The 19,316-nt window shown below is 54.0% G+C and overlaps 5 protein-coding genes across 6 annotated transcripts; 2 read left to right on the forward strand and 3 right to left on the reverse strand.

The window, feature by feature from the left end:
• The first annotated feature begins 135 nt into the window (after window positions 1-135).
• On the forward strand, window positions 136-2,564 carry NCU04386 (hypothetical protein). The gene is made up of 2 exons (XM_952370.2): window positions 136-742; window positions 816-2,564. Exons 1-2 carry the CDS (start codon window positions 479-481, stop codon window positions 2,115-2,117), a joined length of 1,566 nt encoding a protein of 521 aa, XP_957463.1. The 5' UTR covers window positions 136-478; the 3' UTR covers window positions 2,118-2,564.
• leu-2 (leucine-2) lies at window positions 2,430-6,063 on the reverse strand. Its single transcript, XM_952369.2, has 3 exons — window positions 5,292-6,063; window positions 5,141-5,215; window positions 2,430-5,009 (listed from the first exon to the last, which is right to left on the reverse strand). Exons 1-3 carry the CDS (start codon window positions 5,421-5,423, stop codon window positions 2,877-2,879), a joined length of 2,340 nt encoding a protein of 779 aa, XP_957462.1. The 5' UTR covers window positions 5,424-6,063; the 3' UTR covers window positions 2,430-2,876.
• A 1,430-nt stretch (window positions 6,064-7,493) lies between these two features.
• NCU04384 (hypothetical protein) lies at window positions 7,494-10,661 on the reverse strand (the record flags this gene model as incomplete). Its single annotated transcript, XM_952368.1, has 2 exons — window positions 7,494-10,060; window positions 10,124-10,661. The coding sequence occupies 2 exons, from the start codon at window positions 10,659-10,661 to the stop codon at window positions 7,494-7,496; spliced, it is 3,105 nt and encodes a 1,034-aa protein (XP_957461.1).
• Window positions 10,662-11,303: 642 nt separating this feature from the next.
• On the reverse strand, window positions 11,304-15,688 carry NCU04383 (the record flags this gene model as incomplete). 2 transcript variants are annotated; one of them, XM_011395790.1, is made up of 4 exons in its annotated part: window positions 11,304-12,124; window positions 12,188-12,898; window positions 12,965-14,324; window positions 14,408-15,688. In XM_011395790.1, the coding sequence occupies 4 exons, from the start codon at window positions 14,881-14,883 to the stop codon at window positions 11,630-11,632; spliced, it is 3,042 nt and encodes a 1,013-aa protein (XP_011394092.1). In that variant the 3' UTR covers window positions 11,304-11,629. The 2 variants fall into 2 exon arrangements, with proteins under 2 accessions (XP_011394092.1, XP_011394091.1); XM_011395789.1 differs by having other exon boundaries at window positions 11,340-12,124; window positions 12,188-14,324; window positions 14,408-14,844.
• A 911-nt stretch (window positions 15,689-16,599) lies between these two features.
• NCU04382 (hypothetical protein) lies at window positions 16,600-19,302 on the forward strand. The gene has a single exon (XM_952366.2). It carries the CDS (start codon window positions 17,005-17,007, stop codon window positions 19,057-19,059), a length of 2,055 nt encoding a protein of 684 aa, XP_957459.1. The 5' UTR covers window positions 16,600-17,004; the 3' UTR covers window positions 19,060-19,302.
• The last annotated feature ends 14 nt before the right edge of the window (window positions 19,303-19,316 follow it).

The following is a 19,316-nucleotide window of genomic DNA, read 5'->3' on the forward strand; positions in this document are numbered from 1 at the left end:
GGCTCCACTCGCGGTCAACAGCCCGCGCTAAACCCACTCGACCCCTCTTTTCAGCAATGCCAGGTTCTAAAAACTCCACTGACACAGCTGGGGCTCACTAAATTCTCGGTTCAGGTTGCGCCTCGCCTGCCACTGGTTGAACCTTGACTGCGACCGGGGTCAATTTCCATGACCTACCTAGGGAGAGCTCTTCCAATCCATTCTCGATCCGCGCCCCGAGCAACGCAAATGCAAAAGTAAACAAAAGAAATCTTCATTCTTTGACCAACCTTACCTAGAACCAATCCGGGCACAACCCGGTGCCCTTTCACCACACGATACACAACTAAGGACTGCGCAAGACCGTCACATCATTGCGCACAATCCTCTCGTATCTTCTACCAAAACACCACCGAGTGGGAAGGCGGCCCCAAACATCGATTCTGCGTTGTCGCAATCTGTCATCACCAAACAATATCGTCATCATCGCAATCCAAACATGCCTCCAACACCTCGTCGCCTGGTACGGCGGCGCCCGCTATCCGAGCGGATACAGGCCTTCCTCAACCCTATGGACTTTTATATCTGGATCTCGGAGGAAATCCAAAGCTTCGATTGGGACTCGACCACTTTCGGTACTTGGTTCGGTCTGATTGCGAATGTCCTCTTCCTACTTGCGAGAGCGAACGCAAACATTAGTGGAGAGCTTGTCGACGATGATGTGTTCTCGGATGCTCCCTCCAGCGGCTTTACAAAGGCATTGGTGAGTTAGGCTTCACTACTTTTAGGACAGACCTGTACGGCATAGTGAACGATGTTCTGACTGCATGCGACAGATTAACTTCCTCATCTGGACCCTGATCCCCATCTCTGGTCTTAATGCCTTCTACACCATGACCCGATCGCGCCACTACCGACTTTTCGAAGCGAACGTCGAGGCTCAAGGCCCTTCAACCCCTTCCGCGCATCGTGTCCGAGTCGATTCTTCGCCGTCCACCCCAACGCCCCTTCGATATATCCAAAACATTGCAAAGGGCGAATCGGCCGAGGCGCGCGCTCATCCTGACAAGACACGCGACGTCTGGGAGGTGGCCGTTTGGGATCCGTACCCGGCAACACTGCGCATTTTCTGCCTTTTCAGCCCCGGCCATGTCCTCATCTACATGCTCTTCCTCCCCTTGGCCGCCCTCGACCCGCGCCCGAGCGTGACCGTCTTCAAAGCTCTTTTCCTCCAGCTCCTCCTCACAGCTCAGATGCTCCTCCTGACCTCCCGCTTCACCCAGCAATCCAAGGACATGAACATCATCCACCGCGAAGTCATGCACGAATACGACATCAAGTACGTGCACCCGCGGGTGTACCCTATTTACCGCGAGGTAGCGACCCAGGTCTCGATTGTCGACGACGTTTTGGAAGAAGAATCGGTAGCTATCGGCACCCCTTCGACCATCATCCGCCGCGGCTTCGAAACGCATCCGAACCCAAACTACGCCAAACACTTCGACCCCGACGGTGTCCTCAAGCAAAGCAGAGAGCTAACACAAACCGACGCTTCGACTCCCGCGGCGCGACCCTACACACCCATCACCACCGGCCGTCCCAGTTTCGGATCAGTAACCTCTTCAAGCACCACCACTACTACTCGTACCCCGACGGCCCTCCTCCGCCAAAACAGCTACGGCAACACCCCCTCGACCATCTCGATGACCGCCCGCCCAACACCTAGCAAGAGACAGGTCGCCCACGCCGGCACCACCTCCTACCCACCACGTAAAGCAGCAGGCGGCGGCGGCGGCGGCAGCCTCGGCGTGTATCAGCACATGAACTCCCCACTCAAGCGAACAGCCAGCGTAGGCACTGACGCGCCGCCTTCGCCCCGCAACGGCCGCGAGATGGCGGCGCTGGAGCAGAGAGACTTGGCGGATAGGCTGATCAGGCAGCACAGCCCCGTGAAGCCGAGTCCGTTGAAGAGCGAGATTTATCCTGCTGCTGCCGGTGGGTCGCCCAGGAAGTCATCGGCGGCGAGCAGGGACGGGGATGGGGATAGTAGTGCGTATATGCAGCATTCGCCGGCGACGTTGAATAATGCGCGGGCGAATAGGTGGGCGCAGGAAAGGTTTCCTACGAGAAGGGTTTAGACGGGAGTTTTAGGAGATTGAAAAGAGGATGAGAAATGTAATAAAAGGGGGGATTAAGCTGTTCTTTCTTCTCTGCCTTTGACGATGTATCATCAACATTTGGAGTTCTTTGCGAACGGCGTTTTTAGGGGAAAGGGCCGGGTTTTTTTTTTTTTTTTGATTCCATATCTCTAAAAGAAAGAAGCGAGTTCGTGTATTATCGAAAGAAAGGCGGCGATGTATTATGTCAACACGTACTTGAGAAGGGCATATAATATGGCGTTCTTCTTTCTCTGGGGCATAATTAGAAGCACACATGGGTTTTTCATCGTTAGCTTACCGAACTCTCGATCACATATGATGTCCACCCATGTCCATGTGTTTTTTCCTACTTGACGATCACTTCCCACTAAAACATGTATTGCAAGGAATTATACAGATGAAAAGAAGAAACCCATCCGGGTAATGTATATGCGCCATGAATATATACGTAGCTAAAAAAGAAGAACAACTGTGGAGTCATTCGCTGATGACTGTCCACCCCGCCAAGACCGTAGTTAAAGAGACCATGATAAACTCAAAAACCCGCAACCGCAGCACCGTGATATCAAGCGTTTGTAAGAAAAGCAAGACATGACCAAGTAAGAAGAGAAAGAAAAAAAACCATGACTCATTCGTCCGCTAACAACCAGCCGCTTCCCTTTCTATGGCGGCGCTAACCTTTTTTTTCCTTTTCTTTGGAACCCTTTAACTTTTTGTTGATGATGCCATATGACTCTTTTACCACTCGAGCGGCTCCTTCTTCTCCTCCCCGCGGTTAGTCTTCGGTACTGGGACCGCCTTAGCCACCAACTTGCCACCCTGTCCCTTCCTCTTGAGATACGCGCGTCCATCCAACCAGGGCGTCTGCTGGCTCATCTTCGCCTCGTACTCGGCAATCTTATCCTCCATCTGCATTGTCAGACCGATATCGTCCAGCCCGTTAACGAGACAGTGCTTCCTGAACTCCTCGACCTCGAACTCGCAGAGGGTGTTACCGTCAGCATCCTTGATTAGCTGGTTGGGCAAGTCGATCTCGATCTCGCGGCCGGCCGCGGCCTCGGCGTGCACGCGCTCGAGAGCGGCTTGGTCCTTGATCGCGATGGGCAGCATGCCGTTCTTGAAGGAGTTGTTAAAGAAGATGTCGGCGAAGGAAGGGGCGATGACGGACTTGACGCCGAAGTCGTTGAGTGCCCAAGGGGCGTGCTCGCGCGAGGAGCCGCAGCCAAAGTTGGCGCCTGTGCAGACGATGATCTTGGCGGAGCGGTACGGCTCGCGGTTGAGGACAAAGTTGGGGTTCTCGCTGCCGTCAGGGTTGTAACGCATCTCGTAGAAGAGGGCGGAGCCGAGACCGGTGCGCTTGATGGTCTTGAGGAACTGCTTGGGGATGATGGCGTCCGTGTCGATGTTGGCCTTCTCCATGGGCGCAGCGATGCCCTTGAGGTTGGTGAACTTGGGGAGGCCAGCAGAGGACTTGGAGACCGAGGTGTTGACTTGGGGAGAGGAGTCCTGGGGCTGGTCGGCGAGCTTGTCCTTCTCGACATCGTCCTCCTCGATACGCTCGTCAGTGTGGGCCTTGGCGGTGGAGGTAGTTTCAGGAATGACAGCGGCCTCAACATGCGGGCTGGACTTGTAGTCGGTGAGCTTGCGCACGTCGGCGAGCTTGCCGACGATGGCGGCGGCGGCGGCCATGACGGGGGACATCAAATGAGTGCGGCCCTGGGCACCCTGGCGACCCTCGAAATTGCGGTTGCTGGTGGAGGCGCAACGCTCCTTGGGGGAGAGGATGTCGGGGTTCATACCAAGGCACATGGAGCAACCAGCCTCGCGCCACTCGAAACCGGCCTCCTGGAAGATCTTGTCAAGGCCCTCGGCCTCAGCTTGGTCCTTTACGAGACCGGAGCCGGGGACGATGAGGGCGCGCTTGATGTTGGCGGCGATCTTCTTGCCCTTGACGACCTGGGCGGCAGCGCGGAGATCCTCGATACGGGAGTTGGTGCAGGAGCCGATGAAGACCTTGTCGACCTCAATGTCCTCCATGGGGGTGCCGGGAACGAGGCCCATGTACTCGATCATGCGACGGCCAGCAGCCTTCTTGCCCTCGGTAGCGAAGGTCTCGGGGTCGGGAACAACACCGGTGATGGGGACAACGTCCTCGGGGGAGGTACCCCAGGTAACAGTGGGGATGATATCCTTGCCGTCGATGAAGACATCGATATCGTACTTGGCATCGGGGTCGGAGGCGAGAGACTTCCAGTAGGTGACGGCCTTGTTCCACTCCTCGGATCCGTAGCGGGGGGCAAGGGGCCTGCCCTTGAGGTACTCAAAGGTGATCTCATCGGGAGCCACCATACCGGCTCTGGCGCCGGCCTCGATCGACATGTTGCAGATGGACATGCGGGCCTCCATGCTGAGGCTGCGGATGACGGAGCCGCAGAACTCGATGACGGCACCAGTACCGCCGGCAGTACCGATCTGACCAATAACGTGGAGGATGACATCCTTGGAACTCACACCGGGCGCAAGCTCACCGTCGACCTGAACCCTCATGTTCTTGCTGCGCTTGGTGATGAGGCACTGGGTGGCGAGGACGTGCTCGACCTCGGAGGTGCCGATACCGAAAGCGAGAGCGCCGAAAGCGCCATGGGTAGAAGTATGGGAGTCGCCGCAGACGACCGTGGTGCCGGGAAGGGTGAAGCCCTGCTCGGGGCCGATGACGTGGACGATACCTTGCCTCTTGTCGCTGAGGCCAAAGTATGTGATGCCGAACTTCTTGACGTTCTCCTCGAGGGTGACGCACTGCGTCCTCGAATCATCCTCCTTGATGAAGCTGGCGATATCCTTCAGCGCTTTCCTGGAGGTGGTGGGGACATTCTACAGCGGGTCCGCGGTCAGCTTGCAGTCCCACACAGCGATTGCGAAGGGGCAAGGTATCATGGGCGCGAAAACGCTGCATGCGCAGCCATGTGAAAATAAAAAAACAATGGCAGTGACATTGAACTTACGTGATCGGTGGTAGCAAGGGTGCAGTCTGGCCTGCGAACTTGGCGTCCGGCGTTTTCGAGGCCCTCAAAAGCTTGCTATTGATTAGGGGTCAGTACTGGGCACTGGACTGCGAAACCGGAGCTCTCCAGCATGTGGGTTCAAACTTCTTACAGGAGAGGTGACTTCGTGGACCAAGTGGCGGTCAATGTAGAGGAGAATGGTACCGTCAAGCTTCTCGTCGACGATATGGGCCTGGAAGACCTTGTCGTAAAGGGTACGGGGGGTACTCTCTGCTGACGGCATGGTGGCGGTTATGTGAAGGTCGGTGGTTCCCTGGCTGGTGAGGTAGCTGGGAATAGTTGGTTGGTTGGAGAAGGATAGGGCGAAGTATATAACGTTGTCACAATCGGGGGACAACGAGAAAGAAGTCTTGGGAAGAAAACCGGCACGCAGCAAATAAATAGGTCTGGTGTCGGGACTGTAGGTTGTTGTATGGATGGGTTGAAAAACCGGCGTGGGGTTGTCTAGCTTCCGGTTCGGCTAGGTCTGGGGGGCTTTGATGTCTCAACCAAATCTCGGAGGCGGAACCGTATATCGGCGATGCAGTTATCCTTCTCGGCTTTTGAGTTGGCAGCTGTTTCGGTTCTCGATCAACAAGACACAACGATGGCAAGGCTTGATAATCCCGGGTATAAAGTAGGGTAAGTGTTGGGAGGTAGAAAGATTCCTGAGGAGAAAGTTGGCAAAAGCGGGAAAGGAGGTGAGACTGAGACGGCCGTGGCAAGAAAGCGAAAGCGGGCAGACACCGGACCTTTTTAAGTTTTCCCCGATGACTACAATTCCCATTCGCAAATATACATCAATCTATGTACAAACACCTGGAGTCAAACCAATCTTTCTGTTTCCCTGGTTGCCTGGCGATCCGCTCGTGGCTCGATTTCGTCCAGTCTTGTAAAAAATCCGCCTGCGATACGAAGCATTGGGCAAGAGACGACAGTGACGGCAGGGCTGGGGCGGCCTGCCGATGTTCGGAGGACAGCATCAAGCTCCGGTTCACGGAATGCGGGGTGGGCTGGGTGGCCACTGGAATTTCTAAAGACATGATGCCCATTGGCCGCGCGCACGATTCCACTTGGCCAGTTCCACCCGCCCAGGTACGCACTGCCAGACGCTGTGACAACCACGACCGCCGCCATTGGTTCTTCCCGATCTCGGCCTCAGCTGCTGCCACGTCGAGACCGGCCCATCCTGGAGGTTGATCCATGACGCTGCGGCATGCGACGGCTTGGGCGACGGCCACTACGCACGGCTACAGTAATTTCCCCTGCTCGTGCATGCACCTGCTCGTGCATAATACCCTCTAAATGCTTACAGATCGCTGGCCGCAATTATTTAGTATGGGCATTTGCGTAACAGCTATTTGCATATGAAACCGCCCGTTTTTTTGGTGCGTATGCATTTATTAGCACCCTCTATCTGGGATCTTTTAGGGCCTTATACCTGTACCAACTCCCTAACGTCCCCGCGAATCCCTCTGCTACGGCGGCTTAGAAGTCTTGGCACGAGCCTACTCGTGCATATGTCCCTCTAAATGCATGCAGAGTACCGTCCCGGATTACATGCACGAACAGGGGAAATTACTGTACAGGGCGTTTGCAGTGGAGGCCACACGGGTTTCTCTCACGATGAAATCCCCAAACCATGGCCGGTGGAGAGTCCGGAAAAGAGAGCGGGTTTGACACTGAAGGCATTCGAACAAGAGAGAATACGCAAGACAATGTTGTTGTAGATCATCCTGTGACCAATATCCATTGTGCTGAGAGTAATGATATTTCCTCAGCTAGCAGTCTACAAGTAGGTAAAATCTCCCATCCAATGTTCTGCCCCTTGCTGTTTGCAAGTATCAGGTCCGGTCTTCGGTACACCTCTCGCCGAGTACCTTGATGTCCCACTACGGTCCATAGCAGAACCCAATTCGTCCCCGCTCCACCATCACCTTTTGTATCCTTGTGATTCATAAGAGAATATTTCCAACACCGCCTTCAACCCTCATTTCAGGTACGGATCCTCCTTGGGCAACTTGATACGTAAGAATATCCATTGTACAAACAACAAACTCCGAAGCAGCCTGGTGTTCCCTGAACGATGTTTTCGGAGTTTTAGAGACGCAAGTAGGCGATGTTCGATAGCCATGACAACACTGCTTACTGCAACAATCTCTTCTCCCTCATCCGTTCCATGTCAACGTACCCATCGTCTGGAAAGGGAAGCTACAAGTTACCACCGCACTCGTACCACACGATCCACCCATTCAAACAAAGTCTCCACAGACGAGAACCCTCAACTGTCAAACACGGTCAATCTTGTGATCACTCACAAACCCGCCAACATTGCCAATCCTCCGATAATCGCCCTGACCAGACGGCACACAAGAACCGTGCCCCTGATCACCCACACCACAGCCGCGCCCGCCAAAAAGACAAACATCAGCGCAAAGACATAAACCACCACGTCTCCCAGCGTCGCCTGTCCCCGTGCGTACCTCTTGTGAAGCGGCGAATCGAGATGAAACACCGGCCGCACAAAGGCCCAGTACGCACAGACAAACTGCGCTACAAAGGTAACCACTACTGACACCACGATCCGGACCCCGACCAGCACCTCGAAAGGCTGCCCTCCTGATCCCGCTGCCACCATCGACCTGACAGGGAGTGCCAAGCCTGGGAAAAGCCGATACAGATCGTCACTAGCCGCCGCCCCATCTCCTTGGCACGTCTGGGGTTCACTGACTTTAGACTTCGGGTCTTGGCTTCTGGAACGACCGTCATTGTCATCGCCGCCGTGGCCGGCGCTGTCCTTCAGCTTTTGACGCTTGTGACGCTTGTTCCTTTGTTCTAGTAATGACGTCATTGGACTTGTTCCCAACTCGACCGCCATCGCATTTTCGGCCGCTCCCGTTGCTTCCCCAGCTTTCATGTCTCCAGTCGTGGCCTGTCCCGTGGTTGATGCCGAGTCCGATCCTGACGCCGATGCTGGGATCCCTTCCGACCCCGTTCTTTGGTTCGCTGGGTGTTGCGTAAACGCTGCTCGCGCTGCCCCCTGCACCATCGCCTGCGTCAAAGTTTTGATATCGGCCGAATTCTGGTTCTTCGACGACCAGCTCTTCGACTTCGCCAGACTTGGCCGGCGCGTATGAGTGGACGTGAGAGGTGACCGTCTCTTTCCGTTTGTTGGGTCTTGGATTTCCGCTTCCCCTCTCATCGTCTTGCGCATCTCCCAGCCCGTCTGTTCCTGAGGACGAGGCGTCGACACGCGCCGGGAGGTTTTCGCCTCGTCCTTCGTGCGCATTGTCTCTTGGGTTGACGATATAGTAACGCTGGCTGCTCTTGGTAACTCGTCCTGGGAAGCACGTGCCAGATCTTCTGCCACCATCTCTGCAACCCGGTCTGCGGTCAGTGATGCTATCCAGCTGTGGTGATGATGGAGATCTGGTCTTGCGAGTTTCGGCGATACGCTCGGTTGCATGCTGGGAGGGGAATCCAGCGGCGTCGAAGAGCCGCTCTTGGGTACGGCGCTCGGCGACGGGGACGATGTCTGGTGTGACGACGATTCGGTTACGGATTGTAACGTCTTCTGAAGCCGCTTGACTGCTTTCTTTCCTGACGTCTTTCTTGCCTTTTGAGGGGCCTTGGCTTCGGGTCTTTGGGGGCAGATTTCCCTTATGGCGGAGGGAAGCTGGCGGTGAGGACTGGACTCGCAGCCAGTAATGGTGATGATGGGTGTGCAAGCAGATTGGGGTTGTGGGAGGTGGAGCGCCTGCCCCAACCCACTGATGTCCTGGGTTATGGAACTCGCCCATGCCTTGGCTTCTCTGGTGCTGTCCCGGATACTGCGCTCCAGGCCACTCAGATCCTCGATCAGCATGTTTGCCCATTGGCGGGCTGGGTTCAGGTTCGTGAGGTCCAAATGTGGGTAAATGACCTTGGCGCTGTTGGGGACGGGTGCCATAGGGGTTCCTGGCAACATCTTGCGCGAGACTGGGCAGTGATCTGGCACTGGGATCCTGGAGAAGGACTTCTTTATCCCAGTCGGGCCCGGGACGGAGCCGGTGTCCATCGGACCAGGGCCCAGTCTCCGGGGAATCAATGGATGAAAACGTAACCTGAGAGATTTCGTGTTCGACGGGAATGAGGTCGCTGAAGCGAGGCTTCCTCCTGACGGTACCATAACCGCCATTGTCTCCATCCCTAAAAAAGAGTTCGAAGTGTGACTGGTAGTGGCTGACTCTCCCGTCTGAGCAGGTTCTACACTCTTGTTGCTTGGGCTCTGGCTTTGAACGATTGGACTTAGGTTTGGTGAAGCCGCAGATGGCCATTGTTCCGATTCTTTTCTGAGTTTGGACGGCTGCCGAGGACCCGTCCGTTTCCCAGTACCACGCCTCTTTTCTTCACCCCGTGGCGATCCCTGGGGGGATGGTTGGAGAGAACCACGACGAAACTCCGTCATGTCTATGCTCGTTCTGGGCGTGATATTGTCTAACATTCCCGTGTAAGGGTTCGCCCCTGTCACTCCGAGGTAGTCACCAGCTTCTCTTAGAATGCGGCGCTGGCGCCGGGCTTCTTGCTTTTCCAGGAACAGTGAGCGAGCTCTGTTATAGCCCGGCACGGCCGATGACATAACGTTGTGGGAGTCAGCAGTGCTTACACGATGAGCTTGAGACGATGTGGGAAGATAACTGCCGGTTTGAGTTGGCACGGGTTTCCGCGATGGCTTGGAAAAGGTAGGGATATTTCCGCTTTTCACTCGGCGTTCCCCCATGTTGGCCCAAGTTCCATCGAGTGATGAAATTTGGTTGTCGCCACGATGATAAGTAACCTTAGGGCCGTCATCCGATCTCGTATTCAACCTCGATGTGATCTTCCTAGCCGGGATATGGGTTGCTTGGTTGAATTAGCCGTGGTGATGCTTCTTCAGTCCCTGTGAGATGCTGAGTGTTGACGTACCTTTAACCATCGACTTGCCACTGATATTCGAATCTCGTCGAGGAAGTACCACGGGAATATTCCAAGCTTCAGAAACAATTGTATCGGTTGTACTCGGGTCGTGATGCCGAATTTCGGCCTGACCAGGGTCAGAATCTACACTCTTCCGCCTGGGTGTGGTGAATCTCCGAGCATTGGTGGTACGCGGCTGCATGGCGGTCGAGGTGTTTCGCTCCCCCGTCGTCAAGATCTCATCAATCGTCGGATGCCCATGATCACGCTCATGATGCCGGAGCGTGAAGCCTTGTTCGGGGCAGTTGCTCGGCCTCAAACCGTGAAAGAATTCTTTAACCGAGGCAGCGATGTTCTTCCGGCCACGGCTGATAGACGATCCCGAACTTTTCACCGACGCTGCCTTTCTGGTATGAGTGGGCTGGGCCGGCGACTGGGGACAGGTGGCCGATTGTCTGTAGATGGGACCTGGCCAGGGCATGGCACCGTCGAGGCCTAATGGCGGCGGTTGGCATGAGTGTGATACGTGATGGTTGTGGGAAGCCATGATCTGCCCGCCCACTGACACCTCTCTGGACGGAGAGATGTACCCAGCAGAACTATCTAAGCTCTGCCAAAAGCCTAGCGGTCTTGCTTTGTATGGGGCATCAGTGAATTCGCGGGCGGGTTGTTAGTGAATACTGGGGGAAGAAGTAAAGATATGATGATTCGGATCGTAATGGGGGATGGGAGGGTAAAGAAAACAACATGATTGCCAGTAGGTAAGTAAGTCGGCGAGCAAAAATATCACTTGTAAATTGAGTGTTCCATGGCTCTACATGCACCTGCTTCCATTGGCAAGAACTGGGTCGCTCTTTCCTGTTTGGTCAAAATTGTCATGGACGTCAACAACTCACTCAAAGTCTGATGGCGTGGAAATATAGCAGATTGCACCATCCAACTTACCTAAATTTCAGTTGTATTGATGGAAATGGCAGGCACTACTCTTATTGAAGTTCAACGGTCATACAAAATGACAAACAATGCAGTAATGCTCAAGTACGAATTATGAAGGCATTGACAGGAATTGATATAACAAACTGAATATTAGAAATAGCGTTTCAAAGGTGAAATTACCCATCAGTCGGGTATCTGAACGTATAGGAAAGTTCACCATAGGTCTTGAGCTACCAGACAAATCAGTACTGGACTGTGGAATGCTGATTGTGCCTTGTGTATGCAAGCAGAAAAAAACTACTGGGTATATTACACTTCATCTCCTCTATTGTTCTTCCTCTTCTCCCCGACACGAACGCCGAAAGGCCCTCTTCAGATGTCTAAAAAGCAACCATCACGATCCAACCACCGCTTCGACACCCAAGCTCCGGCTGGTTCCAGAGGTCCTGTCGGCCACGTTCATTGGACGAAATCAGAAAGTGGAAAAAAACGCTATTCACCATTCCTTCATTTCTCTCGTTATCATGTTCCCCGATTCCGCTGGCGTCAAGTAAAATATTTGCGCGTCATGATTGGGGCTCAAAGACGGCCACTGAAAACCTCCTTCTTGAAGATTCTTACCCCCCACACATCGTAGAAGCGCATAGTCCCCAACTGCACCAAAAAGTTGCTTGACGAAGGTGTCCACTCGTCATCTCCATGCCACTCGTCGGTACTACTCTCATCATCCCAGGCTTCCGGGGGAGGAAAGTTCGGGTATTGGGTTGTATTGCTTGATGTTCCATTACTGGCGGTGACCACCGTGGCCTTTGACTTGCCCTTGGCCTCTTTGGCCGCCATTCTTCTCTTCCTCTCTTCCACCGATTGCGGCTTGTTGAACTTGACATGGTCCACGCAGTCGCCATCATGAATGGAAATCCATTCTAGCTTCGTCAAGGGAAACTGCGAGAGGTTATCGACCAAAAATTTCTTGCCCTCCATCGGTAAAGAGGGACACGGGTCATCGCAACGGAGGATAGGTATGTGAAGAGCGCGAAGGTTCCCGAGCAAGCGCGCGTTCTGGTTGAAGACATGCTGTTGAGGCACCGAGGTTAGTGAACTATTCTGATAGACTCGGTCAGTCCTAGGGGCACTTACCAAACACCGCATACTCATGTTGCAGGCAAGCTCCTCGACATTCTTGCCACGCTTGCACAATAGCATGATGGTTTTGGTATTCACATCCCACGCCGCACTGGCCAAGTTCTTGATCATGAGCCTCCGCAGACTAGCCATGTGCTTTGTGAGGGCCAGTCGCCGAATATCGTCAATGGTGGTTTGGGTCTTGGAAGCGAAGCTCTCGGGCTTGTATTTGGCTTCTCTCTCGAGCAAGAACAGCTCGGTTACCTGGTTCAGTTGGGAAACAAATTGCAAGAAAGTTGTCGTGACGTTGTCGGTGAAGATTTCGCAAAGCGGGAGGGGGTTTTCCTCATTCTGGCTCTTGAAGTAAGCCCAAATCGGTGCTTGCGGCCCGACGTTAAGGAGAGTGATGCGAGTGAGCATCCGAATATCAAGGGCCTTGGAGAAGAAGGATGCCTTTGCCGGAATCAGATAGATGCTGAGTGACTCAAGAGGCAATCCACGAGTAGCTCTCGCATATTCACTCCGCTGCTGACGCTGGGACTCAGCTGTATCCGAGTTGCGAAGACCATAGATTTCCTTTTGCGAATCGGCTACCTCAGCCTCGACCAGGTTGAGTTCGCTCCTAACTAGTTCGATTCCGTTGCTTAGCCTTGTAATCTCTTTCTCGGTTCTAGCGATGCGTTTGCAATCGACAGGCCCATCTTGCTCGCGCAGTTCTTCGGTTTCCTTGCGAATGTCGTTAGCTCGTGCCTCATGCATCTCAAGTTTCTTGATCAAAGTCTGATAGTTAACCTTTTGTGCTACCAAGTTGGCCACGGCCTTCTTGACAGAAGCGGCGTCAAGGCCGCCTGCTACCAACGACGACAGAGTTTGCGAAGGTGATAACTCTAGTACAGTCTCTGTGTCCTCAATTTTGGGGCCTGGGGATCCCGGATCGAGTTGGAGTTCTCCCTCAGGCTCTTCAATGTTGATGTCTTCCGGGGTGAATTCGTCATCTTTTTTCTTGTGTCTGGCAGGGACTGAAGAATTCATAGATCCAGTTCCCAGTTCCCCTGTATTTGATCCGCCTTTTGCCTCGACCTTGGTCTGAGCAGACTGAGATTCGGAACTCGCAGACGTAGTACTAGTCTGCTTTGTCTTTAGCGAAGCTACATAAGCACTGGCGGCAGTTTGGATGATATCAAGAGCGTCGCGTCGTAAGTCATCCTTCTCCATAATCAGAAGCTCTGCCGCTTTCATCACGTTTTGGATGAATCTTTGGCCAGGGTCCGCGTTCACTGCCTCCGCTGATGTCTTTTCTTTTGCCTTGACGTCCTTCTGTGGTTTCTTAACAACAAAGTGTTCAACATCGAAGATGCGTCCCAAAACGGACTCCTGTGTCTTTTTCTCCTCCTGCGCCCGCTGTGCCTTCGCTCCAGTGCTTTCGACCGCATTACTCGATTGCGGACTCGGACTCGGGCTCGAGCCAGGAGTGGACCAGACGGATTCCTCCTCATCGCTATCGTCCGTAACGACTTCGGGAGCCGTTGGCTTCCGGGCCTGTGATGCGAGGAAATGCGAAAAAGACAGTTTCAACTTGGTCAAGGTCCCGGCCGAGTTCCTAACACAGGTCTTGATTTCTGTCACAATATCTAGATTGTCGATATCGAGGACGGCGAGGCTCTTGAGGTTTCTGAATCCTGATAAGGTTGGAGGTTCTATGAGGACCTGAGGTCGCTTTTGCGCTTTTGGTTTGGAGGGGGGCTTGGGAGCGGGAGGCTGATGATGATGGGGAGGCTGCTGAGGGAAAGCCTGTAGATGAGGATGTTGTTGAGCGAAAGCATGTGGATGAGGGGGCTGTGAGTTATGAACAGGATGGACAGGATGCGCATTTCCAAAGTTCGAATTAAGGTTCGCAAGGTTCGCTAACTGTAAGTCCCAGTCCATACCCTGCTGCGGAGGAACCGGGGGCGGATGAGTGCCTTGAGGCATCCAGTGTACCGGCGGCAGGCCGGAAGCAATGGGCGGCGGTGGGTGATTAGCATGAGGGAGCGGAGGCGGCTTTTCATACAAAGACGGGCCTGCCTGCATGCGTATGTGTACGTGGGCGATGGTTCGGATGTCATGTAGCACGGCGTATACAGGACGGCTCAGCTCGACGCGGATATTCCACCTGGTAGAGATACAAAGGTTAGCACAGGCCGGCGTTCTGGTAACGGTGTATGTGTAGAACTGGGCATAACAGGATGGGCGTACTTGAAAGTCTCGAGCTTATTTGCTTTGCGCAGAGCGAGGACCAGAAGAGTGTTCATAAACTTCCCGCAGCTATTCTGCAACAGGTAGGGCTTATAAGCGGCTTCCCCCTTGCTACCGGCGCTAAGGGTGTCGAGTGAAAGATCTCTGAGATGTTGCGCATAGTCGTAGTTGCTGGTCACGAAGGTATCCAGCCCGCCGGCCAGACCATCAATGGGGGAGTCGAATGACGGGTCATCCTCATCCGGAAAAACGATGTGGAACTGGCGATACAGCTGGGAAGCGGCAAGTTCTCGGCAGTGTTTGGAGACAAGGGCGAGACAGATGAGGTCTGGCTGGCAACAGTGCTTGACGATGTCCTTTTGAATCTCTGACGGCATGCCCAAGAAACTGTGAGGGTTCACGGCGGGCGACGCGTGACTGTTCTCGTGCGAGGCCATGGCTGCTGCTGAATCGGCTGACAGGTAAGAAAAAGACATCTAGATCGATGCCTTTTTATTTTCTTGGAGAACTTGAAGTGCGGGGAGAAAGTCAGAATGCCGATGCCGCAGGTACAGGTGGTGGAAGCAATAGTCTTTCTGTCAGGGCAACCGAGCAGCCGAGCGGCTATCTCTGCTTTTCTATGCGATGATGGATAAACGTGTGAATATATATGCCTCTGCTTCTCGTAGCTGTGCAGACGGGACGGGTCGGGACTTGATGGGCGCTGCGGCTGGGCACCAACAGCAACTCGGATACACAGCTGTCGGGTACCGCGTCCTGTAGCGGTCGTCCTGGAGCCGTCTGTTTGTTCGGGCTGGAATATCTACCGTAAGAGCAATGTCCTAATGAGGCCTAGAATATGTGATTGATGAGTCGTTCCGTGGATAAAGCGACAGCGAGCTGGCGAGGTGGAAGAAATATCGATCAATGTGTACCACACCGCCGCCACTTCAGCTTGTCATCTGATGGTTGTTGCAGTCTCTTGGGGAGTACCGAGCCATGAAAGAAAGCCCATTCGCCCGTTGGGAGGAAAGACTGAAGATGACTGAAGGAGTGGGTTCATTCCGTCAAGACGCGACGGCCCTGGGCTACAGTAGAGGTGTCGAGTTCGAGATACCTAGGTGGGAGTCGAAAGCGGGCAGTCTCCCTCTTCCTGGCTCTTGCCTGTCTGTCTCTTTGGTTGCCGATTCTAACCTCAAGGGTCGCTGTCGTGGATCATCCCGATGGGCTGCCAGAAGAGGCAGGCCTGTGGCAGGGGATGGCTTCCATGTTGACACTGCCCTGCACCCTGGAATGGGAAACTGGGGATCAATCGATTGATCTGCTTTTTAGCGGGCACTGCGGGGGGGGGCCAAGCACACCTACAGGTGGGATCAAAAGGCGGGGTAGCGAGTTGGCGCAGCATGGCAGGCAGGCACAGACAGGGGACGGGAGGACGGCAATAGGCCCCACTTACCCTTGGTCCATTACCATTGGACCTTTTACAGCTGAAGTCTCAGGGACGATGGCTGATTCAACTGGACGCCTTGGAAGGCTGTGACAACTCCACCGACAACAAACATAGGTACCTAGTACATGCTTGTCTCTCTCGTTTGTGACAAAATGGATGTGACCCTTGGCCGATAAACCGAACAACCTGAAGGACAGTCAAATATGGCTTGTTATAATTAGGAAAGGCCATTGCAAGACTGTAGTAGGGGTCACGGCAGTTATTCGAAATCATCTACCTGTACCTACCTGCCTTTACCTGTAGCTAGAGTCCGTCCCTTCATCCAGACTGCCCGCCTTGAGATCGGGCAGGTCAGAAGTGCTGTTATAGCCCGCTTGGATGTATAACAAGAGTATTCATCTTCAAGGTCTAAGGTACGGAATGTGACATGTTCGGTTTGTTCAGTCTTGTGGCCATTTGGCAAGCCAACTGGCTACTATCAACCATTTGTTAGGGACGAGTTTTTCTTTCCAAGATGAATTGCCTAATAACTTTTTCGAATCTACAACAACGTTTAAAGAGTCGAACACTTCCACTTCAGTTATTATGGAACTTGAACTCTACCTAATTACCAATGTGCCCTCCACACCCAGCCCCAGAATGCACACGAGTGGATATTGCCCGTGGCTGCCTAGAAGCTAACGAAACGTTAGTGCTCCATAAAGCCGGCTAGGTATGAGTGCAACGCTAACACTCAATGGCCACCTTCACCAGCGTACAAACTGCATTTATTTCCGTGTCTTTATCTTCCACTTCCTGCAACTTTGAGTACCTGCCTGCTTTCTTGTTCCTTTTCTTTCTTGCATATACACGATGTAATCAAATGTGCTTCGAGCATCCGGCATCCATCCCATCTCTCCGTCTTCCGAATCCACGTGCCAACTCTCGGTCGGACTCCTGATTATGTGCATTTGGTGGCGCCCCATCTGTAACGCCAACCGTTCGCCTTTCGGACGATCTCTGCGCCCAGACTCTCTCAGCCTCCGTTGCTCCAATTCACCCCTGGCGTGAATCCGGGATTGAAAACTCAGCCTTTTCCCCCCTTCCCAGCTCGTTTCTTGCTCTCACTTCTCTTCCCGCTCCTTTTCTGTCTTTCTACGATCTGTGTGGTCATAGTTCATTTTTTAAGATGGCCGACGTGGAAGAGCCACAGTTTAACACGCTGGCGGAGCGCATCGCTGCCCTGAACCAGCAAAAGAACTTCAGCGCCCCTTCGACTGCTGGTAAACGACCTCCGCCTCCGCCCCCCGTTCGAGCTGCAACAGATATTCCTGTGGTTCCTCCGACATCACTGAATCGAAATGGAGGTCTCCCGACTCCGTCGCTTCCTCCACGCCCAACTCGGGCTGCTTCCGCTATCGACAGGCCTCCCCCACTGCCGCGACGAACCACCGAACAGGATATTCCCGAAGACAAGCCGATGCCCACCGTGAACAAGAAGCCGCCGCCATTGCCCTCCCGAAATTCTATACAGCATACCCCTCCGGCTCTCCCGTCTCGACGACCAACCTCAGCTTCTCTTCCTGTCCCAGGCGTTCGAAGAAATTCCAACTCATCCGACATCTCACACCTTTCCAATGTGTCCGCATCGTCCTGGAATCATACAGCCTCTTCGTCCGCGCGCACTAGCATCACATCGGATTCCGGCCATCCTCTTAGGAAACTACCGCCAGCTTTCGATCAAGCGAAGCTACCGCCACTACCTCCGACACGACGTGAGCTCGAAGCAAAGGCCCGGGAAGCACAGCAAGAGCAAGAAAGAGAAGCAAATAGATCAGCTCCGCCCGCCGTATCCCAAGGCCCCCCGCGACTTCCCTCGCGTTCTTCTTTACCGCCTCCGTCTACTGTGTCCCGCGAACCCCCGGCACTCCCATCACGCCCATCTCTGCCGCCCAGGCTTCCTTCACGGCCCGCTAGGCATTCTACCTTCCCCGACGTCGAGGAAGAGCCGGGCCCACCCCTTCCCAACCGCCGTCTGCCACCTCCAACACTCAGTGACAGACCCAAGTCGGTCCCAGAGCCAGCACCACCACCCATCCCGCTGAGTTCCCGACCTACGTTTGATGTCGTTGTCTCTCGAAAAGCCAATGGCACCGAGGTCATTCCTCGATCAGTCTCCGCCCCTCCAGTCGGTCCCGACTGTCTCATATGCCGAGACTTCTCCGGGCCTGATACTGTTGCGGCGCAGCATCCGATCTCTTCGCTTCCACGTCATGACACTATTCGTTACCTAGCCCACGTCCTCTGCGATCCGTTCGACTCCCCCACTGACAAAGCCCGTGCCATCTTCACCTGGTGCCACCACAACATGGCATACGACACCCACGGCTTCTTCAATAATTGCATTCCACACCATTCGTCACCCGCCGAACAGATATTCAGTGGCAAAGCCGTTTGCCAGGGTTACGCAGACGTGTACAAAGCCATTGCTCTCGCTGCTGGACTCGACTGTGTTCTCATCAGCGGTCACGGCAAGGGGTTCGGCCACCACGATCTAGCCTTTGGCTCTTCTGTTCCACCTGAAGAATCAAACCACGCCTGGAACGCGGTTCGCATCGATGGCGGTGAATGGAAGATCATCGACGCTTGCTGGGGCGCCGGTCACCTGGGGGACGACAGACTCTTCCATAAGAAGTTTAGTCCGGAGATGTTCTACCTCCCCAACGAGATCATCGGCAAAAAACACTTTCCAACAGACCGGAGACACTTTTACCGGTCTGACGGGCGCATCTTGACCTGGGAAGAGTACATTCTTGGAGACGGCCCTACCCCGTGCTGGTACGGCGACGCGGACAAAGATGGACTGGATCAATTCAGCCTGGAGCCGCGTACGGCAACAATTCCCGTTTACAGCGGCGAAGTGGTGCGGTTTCAGTTTAGCAAGGTGTGCGTGCACTGGGACCCGGAAAAGAACGGAGGGGGAAAGCAGTACCTGTTCGTAGTGGCGATCGAGGGGCGAGATGGCAGAAACAAGGATTTTGTGCCCTTGGATACGGACGGGTTCTGGTGGTGGACAGACATACCTGCCATTGATTTGGGAGCGCCGGGACAGAAGATCACCGTGTTTGCTGTGTCAACGATTGATAATAAGTGTGCGAGAGGATTGACGAAGGAGGAGTGGTTGAGAAAGAAGGGGAGGTGTGCGTACAGCTTCGTGGGGATATGTGCTTGGGATTTGGTTTAGGGGAGTTGATATTTCCTCTTTGCAATGTTACTACAGCACATTGGATGAACGGGATAATGCGCACAGACAGATATGTTCGGATGATGTGGATTTCAGACGGTCTTGGATCTGTTACCAGTTTCTTGGGGCTTCTCTATAAAGAGCATATCAAATGGAGCTGGGAGTTTTGGGTACTTGGCCTTTTCGCGTCCGGTGGTAAATAGGTTACATACTATCATCTAATGATCAACCTCTTTGACAGCATCGCAACTCCCGAG

Source organism: Neurospora crassa, linkage group IV (genome assembly GCF_000182925.2).
Source record: "Neurospora crassa OR74A linkage group IV, whole genome shotgun sequence".
In the NCBI taxonomy this organism is placed as follows: Eukaryota; Fungi; Ascomycota; class Sordariomycetes; order Sordariales; family Sordariaceae; genus Neurospora; species Neurospora crassa.

What these genes read in the sequence shown, in the direction of transcription:
- NCU04386 (XM_952370.2), top strand. Translation starts at nt 479, where the DNA reads ATGCCTCCAACACCTCGTCGCCTGGTACGGCGGCGCCCGCTATCCGAG. An exon ending in GCGGCTTTACAAAGGCATTG is followed by an intron (nt 743 to 815) that starts GTGAGTTAGGCT and finishes TGCATGCGACAG; the next exon opens with ATTAACTTCCTCATCTGGAC.
- leu-2 (XM_952369.2), bottom strand. Translation starts at nt 5,423, where the DNA reads ATGCCGTCAGCAGAGAGTACCCCCCGTACCCTTTACGACAAGGTCTTC. An exon ending in TCCACGAAGTCACCTCTCCT is followed by an intron (nt 5,216 to 5,291) that starts GTAAGAAGTTTG and finishes CCTAATCAATAG; the next exon opens with CAAGCTTTTGAGGGCCTCGA. An exon ending in CCCTTGCTACCACCGATCAC is followed by an intron (nt 5,010 to 5,140) that starts GTAAGTTCAATG and finishes GACCCGCTGTAG; the next exon opens with AATGTCCCCACCACCTCCAG.
- NCU04382 (XM_952366.2), top strand. Translation starts at nt 17,005, where the DNA reads ATGGCCGACGTGGAAGAGCCACAGTTTAACACGCTGGCGGAGCGCATC.